This window comes from Daucus carota, chromosome 6 (genome assembly GCF_001625215.2).
Source record: "Daucus carota subsp. sativus chromosome 6, DH1 v3.0, whole genome shotgun sequence".
NCBI lineage: Eukaryota > Viridiplantae > Streptophyta > Magnoliopsida > Apiales > Apiaceae > Daucus > Daucus carota.
The window spans coordinates 5,481,886-5,502,968 of NC_030386.2; the positions used below are offsets into that span (position 1 = coordinate 5,481,886).

Sequence of the window (21,083 nt, forward strand, 5' to 3'; positions counted from 1 at the left end):
GGGACTTACCGGTTTTTTCCGTACTATTAATTTAAGAAAATGAGGCTTTGGCAGAGGTTTGATCCAAATCATGAAGTATAACAAAGTTTTTATTATTTTATTATTTAATTTATCTATCGTGAAGATGATAATTATAATTAGTCTTATTTGATTAAAGTTGATTTATAAAAAAAAACTATTTACTAATTAATCAGTACAATAACACCCAACAAATATATATTAACTCAAACACGTTTAGTAATTACTGTATTTAATTATGCACTTGCTTGCATATCTAACTTGGGTTTTTGTTGTTTTAGAAAATTAGTACTTCTATTATATATTTATATCTACTGCTTGATACTCATTTATAGCCTACGAGAGGCTTTACATACTGAGTATATGATTTAGTTGTGACTATCTTTATGCTCTCTTCGATCTTCATTTTGTAGTCCTTGCTGCCAACCTGAACCTGCAATTCTGAAACTTGTGTATTCAGAATTCGGAAGATATATTACTGACAAGCTACAGCAAACTTGTGTATTCAGAATTCCAAATATATAGGAGTATCACTTGACAAGCTAAGAGTTTATGATTTAATGTAATTTAAATAATAAGCTAAGAGTTTAAAATGTCTATGTGCATAATTTAAACTTATTAATGATTTATAAATTATTCATAAAAATAAAAGAAATTTATAAATAATTTATGATTTAGGGATAATTTTTATTATAAAAAAGATGGAAAAAAAATTAAGTTAATAAAAAAAAAACTCCAAACTGATTTCTAACTCTGAAATCTGAATCAATTTTTGACTCGATTACATAGGGGTGACAGACACGACCCGAACCCGAAACCCAACACGAACCCGACCCAACCCAAAATCCAATTTACTAGACAAATGCCCAAAAGTGATCCGAAAATCACCCAATTGACCCAAGATGGACCCAAAATTAGAATTTCATTTCTAATAACTTCAATATTCAGTTTTATTCAATTTTAAGTGATTTTAGCTTGACCCGAAATCGACATGATTGCTGACACAAACATGACCTGTTACCCGAAATTATCACCTCTACGATTACACAATAATTACACAAATAGACATTTTTCGAAATACGTTAAAACTCAGGTTTAGGCCCAGAAAAACATGCTTCTATTAAAACCAACTACAAGAATTATGAAATGAGTTCAAATGGAAAAATAAATAAATTCAGTTTACAAATGAATCCCAAGTCAGATATGGCCGTCTATGCTTTATAGCATTCTCACAGTCTCTTAAAAAAACCCTGCCATATCATCTTTTTTCTTTGCCAAGTCAATATTTATATATTTACAATACAAGACGGAGGAAAAAAAGAACTCTTCACTTTTGTTACAGGATAACCAGCCAATGACATTACCAAGACTTGCATTTACTATTCACATAGAAACATACTTTCATATATCATCTCTTGACTAATCACACTTGAAAATATATTAGCCTCCCATCACAAGTTTATCCTGGGGAACCCAAGCAGTAGATATATAGCAACTACATCCACCAACTAGACAAGCCAAAATACAAGTCACACCAAAGAGAATGTAGTTAGTTTTACCTATCAAAGAAGCCCCCACCAAAAGATACATAAGGAGCATGAACTTTGCATATTAGTAGTACATTACTGTGAACAGTTTCGTTTTTTTATCCATTACTAGTATTGCCATGCAAATTCTCCTCTTCCTTCCCTTAAACTTCTCCCTCTTCTGTAATCAACTTCAGCGTCAGAGCTTGACAAACCCTTTTTATACTTTCGGCTAATTCTGGATGTCCCCATCTTTGAGAAAATGTCTTCACTATCGCTTAGTCCATTGTCATCCTCTCCAAGTAGCCTCCTTGATCCCTGATCTGGATCATAATAATTATTTTTTTATAAAAAGAGGGAACATTAGTGCAAGTAGGAAATAGGACCAGAAAGAAAAGATGCAACTGTTTTAAGTAACTGCAAAATAGTCTTTAGATGCAATGCAATAGTCAATAATGAATAAACACCATCGAAATTCACCTTCAAAATCAGTGCATGGACTTGCTGCATTGGAATGTTTCTCCACATTTATGTATCCATTTGATTTGCATGTTTTCACACTTGGTAAGTTCACATGTATTGTTCCAGCCTTTGGTCTAATCTCTGTTGGAAAATTTGCAAGTGTTTCTTCCCCGTATGACTTATCAGAGGTATAAGGCATGATGGTAAATGAACCATCCATAACATCAGATATTTCATGATACTGAGGTGTAGTGACAAGCTCATCAGCACTGAATCCAAAGGATGCTCGGTAAGCTTCAATTTCCTCAACATCTTGTTTGCTAGCTTTGCTATGTCTATTTTGGTGTCCGTTTCCACCATTAGAGTGAACATCTGTCTCCTTGGAGACACTTAGCCTCCCACCAGACTGAGAAAGCGAAGATTGGTCGAGATAGAATTGTGCAAATGTTTCAGGGCAGAAGAAATTAGAGTCATGAGACAGCTTGGAAGCACTGGCTGTATCAAGTCCATATACTCTGCCTGACTCAGACCTTGGGTGATTCAGTTCTTGAGAAACGGAGGGATCCCACTGAAGCAAGTCACGGTCAGGATAAGGTGATGACAAACCTGAGGTCCTAGAAATAGGCGACCTGAGGCTACTAGCTGGGCTTCCAGGATAAAGAGAATATGATGCATGAAGGTCATTGGCAGCAATGTAATTCCCCTTTTCACGGTTTCTGAAATTGGCTGAAGATGAAAGCAACTTCGCGAAAGGGACATCCGGGGAAGATGGATTGGTCACATGTGCCAATTCAGGTGGAGGGGTGTAAGGAGCAGTTGAGGGTTCAGTTGTGTATGTAGAGAAAACAGGAGGAGATACAAGTTGAGTTTCATGTGCATACGGCCCGGTACGGAACATAGTAGATGAAGGACCACCAGGTGAGTTGGCAGACATAGACAAGAAACAGTTAGGAGACTGAGCTGTTGACTGGAGAGCAGAATTTGAAAATGAAGCTGGAGAAGAAGGTGGAGCTAAAAGAGATGGATGGATTGCTGTAGTTTGATTATTTATCCCGACAGCTTGAGATCCATTTGGCTGATTTGCCTCTTGACGTGATGCAGGTACAACACGCTTTCCGCCCTTTTGTGTACCAAAACAAGACAATCCACCCCAGCATCCTCCCCATCTTTTGCTCTGTCAATACAGTAACAATTATCAGATTTAGTCAGATCAGTTTCCTTATTGCAAATGAAGGTTCCCCCGAGTTATAATAAAGGCAAGCAGATCAATTTAAAGCAGTATGGTGAGTTGGTTACCTATATATATATATATTGCACACTCTCTAGTTCAATGGTTCTACACAATATCTATTAATATCTTTCATTAACTTTGTGACATGATCCTTGTGCTCCATTGGTATTCACATTGTAAGGTTGTCTCATAATCATTCTTACTCACATACCATCAAACAAGTCAACACCGCGCAATTTTGCTTTCAATCACTATCACAAATCTACTAAGCAAAATTGCCTATGCACTATGCAGTATGGAAGCAAGCTAAGAAAGTTCACCAAAAAATAAGTCGAGACAGTTAAATGTGCCTATTATATTAATCCAAAGTGCAGTAATATACTCTGCTTACTTTAATCAAAAATAGTGTTTTATAACTAAAAGAACTAATTTATGTTAGGAAATCTTGTGCAATCTCGTCATATATTAGGTTCCTCAAATTAACATTAAAAAGTCATTTGGCGTCCGGATGGAAAGAGATAGATTCAACCATTTGACTGACCTGTCACACTCAATTCTACATACATGGATTGAGAGAATTGCAATTGCAAGTCCATTTAATTATATGCCCATATAATATATAAAATACACATTATATTGAAATGATAAGATACTAAAGAAAACACCTGAAAGCAAGATCCATGTTATATAGAGTATATGGTTAGATCCAAAGAGAAGCAAGTATTCGTGGTTTACTATGAGCTTAAAAGCAGAAAAGGAAGCAGATCTGAGCAAGCATTGTGAACAACAAGAAGCAATGAAGAAAGTAGCTTCTTCCAATCCAATTGTAAACACTTAAAAGTTGTCATACACACACAATTGCACTCAAATCTTTTACATACAGCAGATCTAAAGCTCGAAGAACAGAGGTGTAAGCATAATGTGGTGCTTACCACTGTGCTTTATGTGCTAGATTAGGTCACAAACAACAACAGGAAGAGATGAAAATGGTATTTATTAATTAAAAAAATAATAAAGAAATGGGCAAGTGTTGCAGATCTGGGGAGAGAGACATACCCTTGGAGCAGGAGGAGGAGGTTGTTGGTGTGGAAATCTGTTCTGCTCAGACCCCATTACCCTTTACCAACTGGGCTCAGTTCAACCCGACCCGACCCGAAATTGGTTGAGGTGGGAGAGATAAGTGAAACTGGAGAGATAAGTGAAATTGATTTGGGTGGGTGGGTTGGAAAGCCTGCGTTAGTTTGTGTCGCAATCGCTTTCCCAAATATGCTAGTGATATGCAGAGAGAGAGAGAGAGAGAGAGAGATTGGAGTAATTAAAGAAAAGAGAGTAGAAGCTGACAGTTAGTAGATTTTACACTAGTAGGGAAAGAGATAGAGAGAGAGAGAGATCTGATTATTAATAAACTAGTTAAATAAATATAAACTAGGGGAGATGGATGGATAATTGGATCCTAATCAATCAAGAAAGACAAAAACTGCTACTATTATACTAGTAGTATATCAGAGAGAGAGAGAGGCTGCTTGTTTTCAACTTATATAATAAAGTATATTTGTAACAATATGTAATTCTAGGGTTGCAGAAAAATGGTGTTGATGAAGAAAGGAGAATATATTATTATTATTATTAATAATTATTATTAAAAATTTATTACAACAATGAACAAACAAGTGTGAATATGGGTTTATGTAAGATGCAGCTGCTTGCTTGCTGTGTGTGTAAAAGTGTGTGTATTTTGGCTGCTCACTAAACTTTATCCGCGCGTCACTGCACTTTTCCTACTTCTTCATCTTTCTTTTCTTCTGCCCTTTTTCTTTTCCTTTTACACCCTCATGATAATAATATTATAATAACAATAATAATATGAAAATGCAATTTTCCTATCCTTTTCTGCCTTTATCTTTTCCCTTTTCTTTTTGTCATCATCTGTCTCCTCGCTGCTTCGTTACTCTGTAGGCTAAACCAGATCGGTTCATGCCCGGCTCGTCCTATGTTTTCGTGAAATAGGAATTATAATTAGGGGTTAAATGACTAATTCATAACTAAGCTAGTTTAAAACTTGCAGTTTGGTCATATTGTTAAAAAAACTCACAGTCAACTAATGAAGTGTTTAAAAACTTGCATATCAGTAATTCTCATGAACTCCGTTAAAAACATTAACGGAAATAAGTCATCTTTCAAAAAGATCACCAGAACAAACACAATAATGCAAAAACATCATCCCAAACATAATAAGCATCACGCTCCTGCAGTTACAAAGGTGGCCACCAACTGCAGTTCAAGCCGCAGCAGCCACACCGCTACTCAACTTCCTTTCCGCCGCGAAACTCAACTCCGTGCCCCCGCCGGAATTTTCAACACCGCTGACCTCCCCAACACAACTCCTTCACGTCTCAATCAAACTCAAGCAAGCATACACCGGTAATATACAGAGATTATAGAAGGAGTGTAGAGCAACAAAATATTAAAGAGTTACCTTTAATTTCGTTTGATTTTCGATTGGCCGCCCTTTGTAATCTTGAACCATAACATAACACGGTCGAACATATACATGACTGTTAGTATGGAACAAACATAAAAAATTTCTCTGATGAAAAGTTATTGTAAAAAAAATGAAAACGGAACGAAGGACGCTATTTTTGTAAAGGAAAATGCTACATGCACAGAATTGGGTATAGAAATATTCACAGAATGAATATGTGTTAACTTGTGATTGGAATGAGCCCCTGCACATGCATTAATAGCACCAATTAAAACTCACCACCTAAATTGCCATGTCATTTTGTGTAAAATTATGTATCGAATTTTGTGCATGTAGCACTACTTTTTTGTAAACTAAACAAGGAGGGTGGCCACGGCCCACACTTGTGAAGAAGCCATAGCTGAGAAATGCATAAACCTACATGTTGGTTTGGATTTATATTACATATACATGGGGATTACCACTTTTCACAGAAAGAAGCAAGTGTAACTTGTCCATATGATGGAACCTACCGCCCTAAAAATGGACTTTCTCCTATCGTGGAAGTAGCCGCAGTCCAGAATAAAAAACCATTAGGTCACAATATAAGTTGGTTAAGGTCAATGTCATGAATATTAGTGACATGCTTGTGGTGTAGCGGCAGCGTCATTTTTCTTGCTGGCCGAAGTACTAATATGCTTGCCTTCGTTGGTTAGATGCTAGCATTCATAAGATACCAAAAGGTTATTAAAGAGCATTCAATCGCGCTTGTAAATTATTATTTAAAATAATGTAATTTATGATTCCCAACAAGTCAATATATTGAATTCGCTAAAATTTTAACCTTGTTTTTTATATTTGCTCTTTGTTCATGTTTTTTATTATTTGATGGAAAAGTTGGAGAAAAATAATTAGATAAAATTAGAAGAAAGTGAATACCGTATTAAATCTATACTATACTATAATAAGCCAACATGGGTATAATTTGTCGTCGTACAAATTTTTGGTTTGGTCATGTTGATTTGGTATTCACTTTATAACTAAAAGTCTGCTACACATAGAGTTCTCATAGTCTTACATCTCTAAACAGTTTGATATAATATAAGATAAAAACTCCACCGTTATTCTTTTAAATATAATTTATAATAAGTTAAAAAATAAAAAAAGTAAATTTACTATTATTAATATATATATATATTACTATTATATAATAATTAATAATTAGTTTAAAATTATATAGCCGTCCGTGCTTTGCACGGGTTTAAGGCTAGTAATAATAAGTTATGAACACCTACATATATTTTAAACTAGAGGAAAAAGAGGAAATTTCTACATCTCAAAGAGCAACTAGGAGTTCACTGCAATACTGATTTTTAGCATTTTTTTTAAATTTTAGAATTAATTAAGTGCATATTCGAAGAGCAGATTGGAACTACTCTAAGGGGTCATTTGTTAAATCTGAACGAAAGATTCTGAATGAGAGAACATCTGGATGATCTGGATGGTCAGTAAATTTGAGTTTCTGGATGAATGATGCTGTTTGTTTGAGTTTCTACTGATTTATATGGATGATGATAATTTACAGATTTATCCTGTTAAATGATTAATATTATATGAAATTATATTTTGATTGAATACATTAGAACAATATATACTTATTTATCGAGGATAAAAAAAATAGCAAACGTCTGTTATTATTAGACTATAATCACCGATTACAAGCATTGTATAATCTTAACACACAGAACAAAACTATAAGTAGTGATAACTCAAGCAATACACATTATGTAAAAACAATAGACAGAGGAAACAAGAATATACTAGCTAGTTTATACAATTTAGGTCGAGAAAGATTCATACCTGCAGATAGAATTAGAAGTGATGAGAAGAGACAAGGATGAGAAGAAGCCAACTGAATACCTAAATAGGAGAGTGATAAGATTAGGCGCCAAAACCCTAAAAATCCCGCGAATGAGTATAAGATAGCAGCGGGTTACCCTAGGAATCGAACGTATGGGGAGAGATCTGGACGATTGAGCGAGATACGTGAGGCTGCCTCGTCCAGCTGTTTTTTGCGTGTCGTCCAGAGAATTTTTCAGTGTCCAGTCCAGATAAAGTGTTACCAAACAATCTTAACAAAGCCCATTCTGGACGAGCCCGTAATATTTGTCATCTAGGGGTTATCAAATGACCCCTAAGTATTTAAACTTACATATCACTATCTTTACTTTATAAACTATGTTCCTTTGTACGAATATAATCCACCGCTTAGGCCGGCTGCACTTGTTTTTCTGTCTAAATTATGTGCTAACGCCAAGTGTTTCCTCACTAAATTTAGTGTAGAAAATTAAGTACTCTTGGATGGAACCTTAATGCCTACTAAATTGCAACTGAAGACCTGATAAGGATTGCTATCAATGTGCTAACTAAACGGAACAATCGTGAATTCATCAACTTTGCTGACAGAGTTAGATGCGGATCCAGAGAGTCGGACATGACCGACATGATACATCCTAACTTATTTCTTAACTTACTTCTCAATATATTAACGGAGGCAGTAGCTAGACGTGAATTATTAGGGCATCTGTCCATGACACACTATAGAAAAACCGTTATTTAAAACATAGATGCACCATGTCCGAGTAACATGCCTAACCAAATATCCCAAGTTAAACGATTCCTCCAATCTCAAAACTTATAATAATAAGACAAAAATTATAGCAAGGCAAGCAAACGATCATAGATCCCAACGCCTATGCTTACTCTTTTATCTATATATACAAGTGAAGTCAAGTGGCATTGCACACCACACTTGAGGCTATAGACTTGTGCAAAAGAATGACGAAAGTTGAGATCATCTCTAGTGAAAACATCAAACCATCTTTCCCCACACCACAACACTTGAAAACCTTCAAGCTTTCTTTGTTGGATCAGCTCATTCCAGCACCTTATGCTCCCATTGTCGTGTTTTATCCCAACACGGATGGTGCTGATCATTCTAAAGTTGAAGAGAGATTAGTACTTCTCAAGGAATCATTATCCGAGACCTTGACAAGGTTTTACCCCTTAGCTGGACTAATACAAGATGATCTTTCCATCAATTGTAATGATCAAGGAGCTTTTTTCACAGTTGCTGTGGTTAATTCTCTGCTGTCTGATTTTTTAGTCAATCCTGATTTGCAGTTCATACAAAAATTCCTTCCCTGTCAAAATAGTTTTGATGGGTCTACTAGAGAGGCCCGGGTGACGAGTATTCAAGTGAATGTTTTTGAGTGCGGTGGCATGGCCATTGGCTTGTGCGTTTCACACAAGATAGTTGATGGCGCTGGATTGAGCACGTTCTTGCAAGCATGGGCTGCAACAAATTCAAGATCCGACGAGGTCATCTACCCTGATTTCATTGCGCCTACTATCTTCCCGGCTGATGACTTATGGCTGCGTGACACGTCAATGGTAGTCTGGGGATCATTGTTCAAGAAAGGCAAGTGTGCTACAAGGAGACTCGTGCTTGGTCCCTCAGCCATAGCCAGCCTCAAGGCTGATGCTAGTGGCTTAAATTTGGAAAACCCTACTCGCGTAGAAGTCGTTTCTGCTTTTCTTTGGAAATGTGCTATGGCTGCCACAGAAAAGAATTCTGGATCCAGGAGACCTTCACTTGTTACTCACATAGTGAACCTCCGAAAAAGATTTTCACCAGCTCTGTCTGGTAATTCTCTAGGAAACTTAATCTGGACAGCAAGTGCAAAGTGCAAAGCAACGTGTGAACCAGTACGACTAGATTCATTGGTGAGCAAAGTAAGAAAAGGAATCCATGAAATCAACAGCGACTTTGTGAAGAAACTGAGGGGTGACAAAGGCCCTGCAACTATGTGCAAATCACTCCAGGGGATTGGGAATTTTGGGTCCAAAACAGGGGTGGACTATTATGGATTTACAAGCTGGTGCAAAATGGGATTTTACGACGCAGATTTTGGATGGGGAAAGCCTGCTTGGGTAAGTAGCATGGCCCTCAATTGTGAGGTGTTTATGAATCTGGTTATTCTGATGGACACAAAATGTGGAGAGGGAATAGAAGCTTGGGTGACGCTGGATGAACCAGAAATGAGAATCTTGGAGCAAGATCCAACGCTTCTTTCTTTGGCTTCTTTGGATCCAAGTCCTACTAATTACTAGCTTTCTTCTTTTGTTTCCTGAGTTTAATTAACAGTCAAGCATATCAAACAGGTTATATATCTTTGCCTGGAATATGTACTCGGTGTATATAGTTGTGTTATTTTACTCAAATGTGTATACATGAATAAAATAACCAGCCGGTTGCAACTTGCAAGCACGTAGATACCTGGCTTTTTTAATTTTCGTAATACTAGCCTGTAACTGCGCCATGCATCGATACATTTTGAAAATTAAAATTTATTTTAATAATTCGTATGATGTTCCGGTTCCTCAACGAGATGCTAGAGACAGAGTGGCCTGGGTGGACTCTATAGATGGGCAGTACAGTGTTAAGACAGGATATAAACACTGGCTCAAGCAACATGGTGAAAACATAAATGTAGTGCAAAGCGAAGGATGGAAGAAGATCTGGAAGTTGGAGTTGCCTCATAAGGTCAGAGTGTTTTTGTGGCGGTTTTGTCGTAGTAATATTCCTGTTAGAATTCGGTTACGATCTAAAGGAGTACGTCCCCCTGTTATTTGTCCTATGTGCAATGTGGATGTCGAGCATGTACTGCATCTATTTTTTGATTGTCCTTTTGCGACCCAATGTTGGAATCATATGGGTGTCTCGTATGATATGCATGATGTAACATATGCCCCTGATTGGCTACTTCAAAAACTTGGTACTGGTTCCAAAGCCGAACTAACAAAGATCGCTATGGTTCTTTGGGGTATTTGGTGTTGGCGAAATAATAGAGTTTGGGAAGACATACACGTACCACCTGGTATAGCTATGGAATGGAGTCAAAGAGTGGTGGCAGACTGGCAGAAGGCTAACAGGAATATCTCCAACAGGAGCACGAATCAAAATATTGCTTTTCAACGATGGAAACCTCCGGAGATGGGGTGTGTTAAGGTCAATGTAGATGCCTCAGTATTTGCAGAAGCTGAATTTTTCTCTATTGGTATGGTATTGCGAGACTGTGAAGGACAATATCTTGAAGCTAAAACTATCAGATTGCCTAAAATTACTTCGGTTTTGGAGGCTGAGACTATGGGAGTTAGTGAGGCTTTGTCCTGGTTGGAATCAAAAGACTTAATGCATGCGATAGTAGAAACAGACTCCTTGAATACAATCCGAGCTTTGAAGAAGCAATGTATAAATCGGCTAGAAGTTGGCCACATTGTGCAGGATTGCAGAGCAAAGCTTCATTCAAATCCGGGGTTCACAGTTTCTTTTTGTCAAAAAGTGTGCTAACAAGGTGGCTCATAAGTTAGCTAGAATACCTCGTATGCTCAACTGCTATATTGTTTTTACATCTCTTCCGCCTTTAGTGTTGGAGAGTCTATTGTATGATTCATCTTTTTAATGGAAAGTTTGCATTATTTCAAAAAAAAAAATTCGTATGATGTATAAGTATTTTTAATATATATATTTGTATTAATATATATTATGTAATATATTATTGTTTGATTTATTTTATAATTATCTTATTTATATCACATACACTGATTTATACACAATTAGAGTCAAGATTTTAATATGAGTGAAAATAAAATAATTTAGTGATAATTTAGTAATTATATATGAATTAGAACAAAAAAAAAGAAATTTGAAAAATGGTTAGATCGCCGATAATTCATCCATGATGCAATCGAGTAAATTTTTTTGAGTTCTCATTTCAGTAGAGTCTTGCGGTGCTCATTTTTCAAAATTGGATAAAATATAATATAGTGGTTTTAATTTTAATTTTTTTCTTACAATATTTTTAAATATCCAACAAGCTAAATATTATGTTTAACAACGTAATCAATATGCACAACAATTCATGACAAAAAAAATACGCACAACAATTAATTTTATAAATTACAGGACATATTAAACATAATGTAGAATATAGTGTCGCGTGATTTAGAAAAACAATTGTTATGCATATTGATTATGTTGTGGAATCCTTAGCTTGACGGATGTTTAAAAGTATCGTGAAACAAAAATAAATAAATTTGAAACCACTAGATTATATTTTATCCAATTTTGAAGAATAAGGACTTCAAGCAATTATGGAACCTGCTAATTCATTTATGATGCAATTATGGAGCTTATGATTACAAATTTAGAATCAATCTGTAAAGACTGTTGTGTCAATTAATATGTCAATGGATATTCCTTCTATTCCATCGACTCATATTTCTCATTAGTTGATTAGTGCAGAACCATTAATAAAAAGTTTAAACAACTGTATGTTAATATTCCATCGACTCATATTTCTCATTAGTTGATATAAGTGTAGAACCATTAATAAATAGTTTAAACAACAACTATACGTTGATAGCTAAAAATAAACCATCAACGACTATCTCACAGCCGTTGATGATGAATGATTCTCTAATAGTAGTTGATGTTCAACTGTTTTTTTTTTTTTTTTTACTAAAATTAATGTTCAACTGTTGATGATGAATGATTCTCTAATAGTAGTTAATACTCAACTTGAACAATTAACTGCTATCGATGAGAATATCATAGTAAAAGGCAAGGAAAAGAGTGAGAGGCTGGGTTTTCTTAAATTTGTCCTCGCGGGGTTTGGTTTTTCTCCTTTTAGTAGAAGAGCATAATTGAATCCGGATCCTTCCAAGGCCAAGCAAAAGGAGGGCCTCAAAAAGCCTATCATAAGGTTTGCGCAGTACTGTAGGAAAAGTTTAAAAGGTTCACACACGACCGTAAGAAAGGTTTTAACATGATCATAGATATTGAAAAAACCATTTTTGTTTCTGTTGGGCAAAGTGTTTCCTATTGCACTTCCTAACTGCGAGGGTACTGCCCAAGATGGTAGAATGCAAGATATAAACAGTAAATTTCTCCGCTATTATATACTGATACCAAGACACTGGGATCTGGAAACACATTTATGTTATTTTGGTTTATGGCAATTAATTGTCCATGCTAGAGTATGCTAGTGCATATAAGCATACAAAAAGGAGACTAGGCTGCATAAAAATATCCCCCACTCCGGTCTATATGATTTCTACTACTGATCTAGTTATTCTTCCAAGCCCTGCGTACACCTTTAAAAAAATATTGATGAGTAATAACAAACAGCAATGCTATCTTTCTTGTGCTCATTGTAGATTCTTTCTAATTGTCATATGCCCCCATGGTGCCAAAATCTCCGTTTCTGTGAAAGCGCTAAATATTCTCACCAGGAGGTAACTCCGCAAATTTTGGTGGAGTTCCAAGTACACGTTCCATGTCAAAACGAACTTCAATATTGCGAATACCATATCCTACCACCATCAGCCAGTAGAGCAATTTGGCAAGTTCTGGTGCACTTGTCTCCGTTACACTAGTCTGCAAAAAATAAAGGGCCAGACATTGTCCATCAGTTTCCCGCAGTTTCAACTACAGATTGATAATCATAATATAAAAAATTCATAACATGAAGTCAGGCAAAAGCCTAACACTCCTCAAGTTCAACAAAAAAGGTTACATATAAATGTCCAACAACCATAAACAAACTAATAAGTTTCAAACAGAAACCATATAATATAAATTCTCTGTCTGCAATCTTTATTTCACGATGGATATGCCAAGAAGAGAGACTCCACTAGTAAATGCTAGAGGTTAGGGTCACAGATTATCACACAAATCATCAACTACAGTCTACATGTAACTTTCAAGGAAATAAACACAATCAGGTTGATACTGGACCTTCATTTTGTCAGGATCAGATACAGCCAAGAGCCTCTTTATAAATGTATTCATTGCCAATACAACATCTTCTCCAGCAGTACTTGTCAAGTCCTGAAATATAATAATATAATAGCTTGGTTTTAGCAACATCATAGTTACTGATCAAGAATAGTAAGGAACTTAGTAGATCAACACTACGTTTCTTGAACAAGTCATATCATATCCATTCTGGCGCAAAATGATATAATGATAATTCTCAGCCCAAAAGTATGTAATAATACAAGCTAAAATTCCTATAAATCATATTATACAATGTACACTCATAGTTCTATTTGTGACAAAAAAGTTAGGACCAAATATGTAAGATTAGCAAACCATATTGTGACAATCCTGAAGAACTCAGCTCCTAACCTTCAGATTCTGAGGCTCTAATGACTTGAGGTATTCCAACAATTCATTCTGTCCATTGGCAGACTTCCTTCCTACTTGTCGGTTGAGTTCCTCAATTTCTGCTTCTAGTAACTCGATATACTTCGCAGCATCTATTGTCTCGGGACCGGAAACATTATTCCATTTAATGACTTCACCACTAACCTTTTTCTGTGTACCTGGTGCATAATCTGGCCAATCCTGTGAATTAGTGAAAAATTAGTCACCGAACCTTTTTAAATCAGTGTTATCAAGTCGATTTGAGGTGTGCTATAACTAAATTGTCAGCAGACAAATTAGTTATCGTCAGGTAGTTTCAGATGTTGAGAACACAACTAAATTTTAAATCAAAGACGTTGAAACTATATGACTAAACACATGGGTAATGATTGAAAATTTTCATGTTATGGCTTTTATTATTCATCTATTCATCATACGAATTACAAAACACATGATCCATTAAAATCAAAAAGCAACTAATGAGATTGTAAAAAGAAAAATAAGAATATATGCAATTGCCTTCTTCTCTTGTGTGTCCGGAAGAGCAACTTGTTCTAAACTTTGCTGCAATTCAAGCCTGTACTGTGCATTCCTGAACATATACCCAGTCATTAAGACACTGTACATGAGCTGTGCAAGATTTTCTGCAACCTAAACGAATGCAGGGAGATTAGGTGCCAAAATTATTGAACCATTCACATGTGGTTAGTAGAGAATATATATACTTACAGTTGTTACTGTAACTGCAAAGAATTGTGGGGGAAGTGTTCCAATCATATTCGTTACCGTTTGACGCATAGCCTCAACTACCTAGAAGAAAATGAGAAGCTACTTCATTCATAAATTCAAATAAACTTCTAAACACACACAGCAATAGCTATATATAAAATAAATTACCTGTGGTGGAGCTCTTTTTACAAACATCTCCATGAATTCGGGCTGTACATTTTTAACATACTCCAACAGAATTTCCTTCCGGCTTTTTTGCTAGTTCAAAGAGAGAATATCAGAAGTGTGCTTACAGAAAAAATAGATTAGCAATAGCTTCATCCGACACTTTAATATCATTATGCAAACCAAACATAGGGAGCATATATGAGTATAATTTGTCCTCAAATCCTACTACCATAACATAACAAAAAATGACTTGACAAGTTGAGCGCAGGCTCGCCAATAGTCTCTAGAGTCCGTGTCTCTGACATACGAATATTACGGCATACGGTGATTTTTTTTCACCTGATGACCTTAACAAAATTTTTGATGTGAATGGAGGAATTACCTTCGGTGTCATCCAGCAAAACAATACTCATTATATGTTTTCTATCACCAAGCGATATAAGTAAGCTGTTTACCACTAAGCGGATTAAGCTAATCATGTTAATTACAGAATTCTTCACTTGGCGAGTAATAATTCTGATAAACTATTAGGTAAATCTCGATAAACTAGTAGTAATATTTTTACTCGAAATGAAAGCAAGCAGAGCATACCAGGGTCCCATTAGGGGGGTTAGAATCACTGGAAGCGTTGTTGTTGTTGTTGTTGTTATCTTGTTGTGATTGAGCTTTCAAAACTAAATTGCCTCCCCTATAAGCTTTTCTTACGGGGATTGCAACACAATTTGAGAATAATTTGTTACTTCCGGACAATTTAAGCAACGACCTCGAAGAATGTGACAGCAGCACCCAGGGTTTTAAGCTTAACGAATACATTTGGTTACTTTTAGGGCTCTTTATAAACCCTAGACTCTTATGTTGTTATTAGCATCATCCATTGACGATGATGAAGGAGAGGGAGGAAGTTTGGTTCACTGAGTGCGGGTGTAGATAATTCATCTGGGCTAGCCCCTAATCAACGGTTCGTACTCCTTTTCACATTTTGATTCATTTTATATTTGGGCCGAGTGGGCTTCTAGCCTTCCAGGGACTATGATGTGCCGCTCAGCCGCTGTGTCGGCCTTAAACTAAATTTAGCTGTCCACGTTCCGGTTTAACTAACAATTTTCTTTTCAATTTGTCGATAATAAAACGACATACAATATTTAAAATTTTATTTGAGTTGAATAAAAATAAAATAAAAATATTATTGATTAATTCAGTCTTCATAGAAATAGTCATACCATTTGTTGAAATAGTGACCGACGGAAAAGGGATGATACAAACCATATTAGTCTACAAACTAAAAACCAGTTTCTGGTCAGTTTTTTATCACTATTTTTAACTATAGAAATCACTAATTTGTACATAACATATCAATAATTTATATATAGCATATCTCGCGAATATAAACACACAAACACACATATGCAACATATATGATCATCATTTTCACTCGAACTGTAATAATGGACGGACCTATTACCACCATTACCAGACGTTTTCATGACTTGCCACCACTGTCTACCATCACCAATAGTCACATGCATTTTCCATCATGACTTACCAAAACTAATGATTACTTACAACTACCATACAACTTCTCTTACGGCTTCTTAACGTCAAGAATCTTCCTACGACTCAAATTGATCATCTATAATCGATTACCAATAATTTAGGTAAGTAGATTTTCTCAATTTTGATGATAAAAAATGTTGTTTATATACTGTATAAAATAGTGATTAATGCATATAAATTAGTGATGCTCGTAGTTATAAATAATGGTTGGGAAACGAGTTTTTAGTTTGTATTTAAGAGTTGGTTTGTATTTGATCACATGCTTATATATATGGGGTGAGTTCCGGTACAAACTTACAAACTTTATGCGTTCAACACATATATAATTTGAGTTCAACATTTTTTTAACATATATTGTTGAACATCGATTAAAATTGTGTTGGAGAAGTACATAAACTAATTTTTCAATGTAAGAACTAAGTTAAATGTATTATATAACTAATATTTATGTTTCTAGATCCTACTCAAACCCCAGAGGTATAGTTTAAGCATTTTTATAGATATCTTCAACATAATGATAATTGTTTTCTACACCCGATGTTGAACCCCAGTTACAAATATGTTGAATGCGCGATTTATTTCTGCGTTTTTTTTAAAAATTGTGATATTTTTTCAAGAATTTTCAACATGGATACTTTCTATAACTAAGGATTAACACAATGGGAGGATAAAAAAATCAAAAAAAAGTTTGTAAGTTTGTAACTTAAAAAAGTTTTTATTTGATCTTATCCCTGTATATATGTATGCCGGTGATTAAATACAAACCAATACTTAAATAAAAACTAAAAGCCAGCTTAATTTAGTGATATTCTCAACATAACTTAGTGATATTCTCTTTAGAATTTAGTGATTTATGTTGCAAAAATTGATGAAAACTTCCAGAAATTGGTGAAAATATGCAGATTTATTTTCGTACTCGATTCTGGTGGTAGTGGAAATAGTAGAGGTGGGGGGGGGGGGATGAAGGTGGTGGACATGGAAAGTAAAGCATGGGAGATGACAGAGGTGAGGACAACGGAGATGACATGTGGAGGTGGTGGAGGGGAGCAGTAGGGGCGGGGTGGATTTGTTGGTGGTAGAGACGATGGAAGCGGACGTGGCGAACATGAAGTTGTCGGAAGTGGAGATGGATGTAGAGGTCGGGATGGAGAAGGTGCGGTTATTGGAGAATTTAGTGATATTTTCTTTAGACTTTAATGATATTCCAGCTGGGATTCTAATTTGTAGGATACGGAGGTTTGAAATAGAATAAGTTTCTATATACCAAATTGAATATAAAAAAATATATAAAATAAAATGATAATTATAATGAACTATTTTAATTAATATTATTAGTTTTAGACGGTAGTCCATCAATCAATATACTTATATAAAGGAGAAGCGAGTGGGCGTGTAGGTGGCGTCTCTCACCTCGCTCCGTTCTAATTTTCTAATTTTCTAGAATTTTTGTATGAAAAATATCAAAAATTACAACTACCTTTTTTAGTTTCGGATATATTAGAAGCAAGTTTCAAAATCTGATTTTGTTTCAGATTATTTATGGAATATAGTAACTTGAAAGTTTTAATCTGATTTTGTTTCTATATAATGGAGAAGCGAGCGGCGTGTAGGTAGCGCCTCTCACATCGCTCTGTTCTATTTTTCTAATTTTCTAATTTTCTGGAATTTTCAGGTGAAAAATATCAAAAATTAGAACTACCTTTTTTAGTTTTGGGTATATTAGAAACAAGTTTCGGAATCTGATTTTGTTTCCAATTATTTATGGAATATAACAGCTTGAAAGTTTTAATCTGATTTTGTTTCAGATTATTTAATTATGGGAAAGAGTAGCACACAAGTCTCTCTGCACCTATAAATACCCTTATAGGTTGTAGGGTTTTGGATCACCTAAACACAACCTACTCTCTCTCTCAATACCACAATACTACCTCTCTCTGGTGATAGTTCTCTTGCGCGTGTAGGTGGAGCCTCTCACATCGCTCCGTTCTATTTTTCTAATTTTCTGGAATTTTTGGATGAAACATATCAAAAATTAGAACTATCTTTTTTAGTTTCAGGTATATTAGAAGCAAGTTTCAGAATCTGATTTTGTTTCAGATTATTTATGGAATATAGTAGCTTGAAAGTTTTAATTTAATTTTGTTTCAGATTATTTAATTATGAGAAATAGTAGCACACAAGTCTCTCTGCCCCTATAAATACCCATATAGATTGTAGGGTGAGATTGGTGATCTTAGTAGTAGCACACACCAAACAGACAGACATACACAAGATTTGACTTGGTTGGTTTAACTTGGTGATGGTTTTTTCTTCGATCAGATATATAGCATACAACAGGTAGAGAATGCTCCTTGAACCTTCGCTTGAGTAAGTATACCGACTTTACAGGTAGACAGTAGATGTGCTTGTCCTTGAACTGTTCGACCGTTTGTGTAAATGATGATATACTTATCACTATATCCATTCTGACTCGTTCAGCTAGTTCTGAAAGTTTCTTTCAATATATCCTAAACTAAAAAAGACAGTTTTTATTTTTGATATTTTTTCATTCAAGAATTTCATAAAATTAGAATAATAGAACAAGGCTCTCTTAGAGGCGCCACCTAAACGGCCCATGCAGAACAGGAAGAGCTGGTTAGATCCTTGGAAAATACTCTAGCCCACCAATCTTTCTTATGGAAGGTATTGTTTGTATTGTTTGATGTTGCCATTTAAATTATGTGGGAAACTTATGATCGAATATAATTTATTTTAAATGAGTTTCCATATTTGTAGAGTCTTATATTTGAAACTTAATTATTACCATTTAAATTAACCAAAGTAGATTCAAAAATGGAGATGAACAAATACTAAAACTTGAGAGTTGGTTAAGAGTGGAACTAAAAGGGGTGTTTGTGGAAGGTTTAGAAGTCTGAGTTCTGGATTTATAAGTTAAAAACACTTAGGGGCCGTTTGGGTGAGCTTAAAATAAGTGCTTTTTGCTTAAAATAAAAAAGTGGAGTAGAAGTCAGAAGCAAGTTAAGACTTATAAGTGATTAAACTGTTTGGGAAATAAGCAGAAGTCCTGAAACAAAAGCTAGTAATCCTAACTTCTTTTAAGTGTTTCTTGACTTTTTACACAAACGGTACAAATAAGTGCTTATAACTTATAAACCAGAAGTCGACTTATAAATGTCATGCCAAACACCACCTTAATTTTCTAGAATTTTTGGATGAAAAATATCAAAACTAAAAATTACCTTTTTTAGTTTCGAATCTAAGCAAGTTTCAGAACTGCCTTTTCAAAATATGGAATTTTTGGATGAATAATATTAAAAATAAAAACTATTTTTTTTTAGTTTCGGATGTATTAGAAGCAAATTTTAGAACTACATTTTTTTTAATTCAAAAAAAAAAGAACTACATTTTTTTAAATATCAAAAAATAAAATCTACTTACTTTTTTTTATTATCAAAATTATTGGAAGAAAATCTCAAATTATGTTTTGATTTTAAAAATATCAAAAATAAACATTACGTTTTGTAGTTTCAGATATATCGGAAGAAAGTCTCAAACTACCATTTTCAATATATCAAAAATAAAACTACCGACCATAATAAATATCAAATCGTAATAACTGAAATTTCTTTTCAATTATTTTGATACCGAAAAAGGCTTACTTTTATTCCAAGACTATGACCATATTTTTGGAAAAGGTGTATATCAAAAATATAAAATATATTTGATAAGCTAGTTCTCAAATCATCCCTATAAATTGAGGCTGGACATTATAAGATTTAATATAAACAATTATTTGTGCCTATTTATCTTCTCCATCTAATACAATAATGAGTCGCACTACTAGATGCTTTGAATGTCGATAGCGATGATTATGTAATAAGAGTATGAGTTTGTTTAATATGGGAGTAAGAGGCTGGACATTTGTCAAATATGGGAGTCGACAAATCCAAATACGGGGGAGAAAAATATAATCTTAACATGATATTGATGGAAGATTGATGTAAGTTTCTTTGTTGATTTTTCTGATGATATGTGAGTTTATTGATTATTTTTTTTGGTTTAGTAACTAATCTTTGAATGCTGTGTTATTTTGAATTGTGATGGGTCCAAAGGAGATAAAGTTTACGAGGTACATAAAATTAATATATGACTCATCGTATTTTGACAAAATGGCTTCGCTGGAGGGCCGCTACTGGTGTGTTGTGTGACAAAAATGTACCTTTGAAGTTGAAAGGTAAATTTTATCGAGTGGCAATCAGACCGTCATTACTATATGATTTTGAGGGTTGATCATTGCGAAAAGCTCAGGAGCGTCGACTAGAGACAACAGAATTGCGCATGTGGCGTTGGATTTGTGGTAACACCATGACAAATTATATACCGAATGTTACTTTTCGACGTCTTTTAGGTGTGGAGTCTATATGTAGAAATATAAGGGAGGGGCGTTTACGTTGGTATTGACATGTTCGACTTAAATGTAATTCAGCCCCAGGTCGAAGAGTTGAACACATATCAGTTCGAGGCAAGAGAAAGAGAGGTCGGCTCCGTCGGACGTGGTCTGATCAATTGAGTTTAGATTTGGGAGCCCTAAATCTAACGGGGATATGACATTAGATAAGAATGATTGGCGACAGTGTATTAGAGTAGTTGAGATGCGGTCTC

At 35.0% G+C, this 21,083-nt stretch overlaps 3 protein-coding genes across 3 annotated transcripts; 1 reads left to right on the top strand and 2 right to left on the bottom strand.

Annotated features, from left to right (window-relative positions):
• Nucleotides 1-1,330: 1,330 nt before the first annotated feature.
• On the bottom strand, nt 1,331-4,761 carry LOC108227816 (uncharacterized protein At1g76660). The gene is made up of 3 exons (XM_017403173.2): nt 4,294-4,761; nt 2,025-3,180; nt 1,331-1,867 (listed from the first exon to the last, which is right to left on the bottom strand). Exons 1-3 carry the CDS (start codon nt 4,348-4,350, stop codon nt 1,674-1,676), a joined length of 1,407 nt encoding a protein of 468 aa, XP_017258662.1. The 5' UTR covers nt 4,351-4,761; the 3' UTR covers nt 1,331-1,673.
• Nucleotides 4,762-8,455: 3,694 nt separating this feature from the next.
• LOC108225671 (stemmadenine O-acetyltransferase) lies at nt 8,456-10,018 on the top strand. The gene has a single exon (XM_017400598.2). It carries the CDS (start codon nt 8,537-8,539, stop codon nt 9,869-9,871), a length of 1,335 nt encoding a protein of 444 aa, XP_017256087.1. The 5' UTR covers nt 8,456-8,536; the 3' UTR covers nt 9,872-10,018.
• Nucleotides 10,019-12,695: 2,677 nt separating this feature from the next.
• LOC108192924 (uncharacterized) lies at nt 12,696-15,831 on the bottom strand. Its single transcript, XM_017359463.2, has 7 exons — nt 15,459-15,831; nt 14,868-14,957; nt 14,700-14,780; nt 14,490-14,621; nt 13,953-14,171; nt 13,560-13,652; nt 12,696-13,199 (listed from the first exon to the last, which is right to left on the bottom strand). Exons 1-7 carry the CDS (start codon nt 15,678-15,680, stop codon nt 13,038-13,040), a joined length of 999 nt encoding a protein of 332 aa, XP_017214952.1. The 5' UTR covers nt 15,681-15,831; the 3' UTR covers nt 12,696-13,037.
• Nucleotides 15,832-21,083: the final 5,252 nt, after the last annotated feature.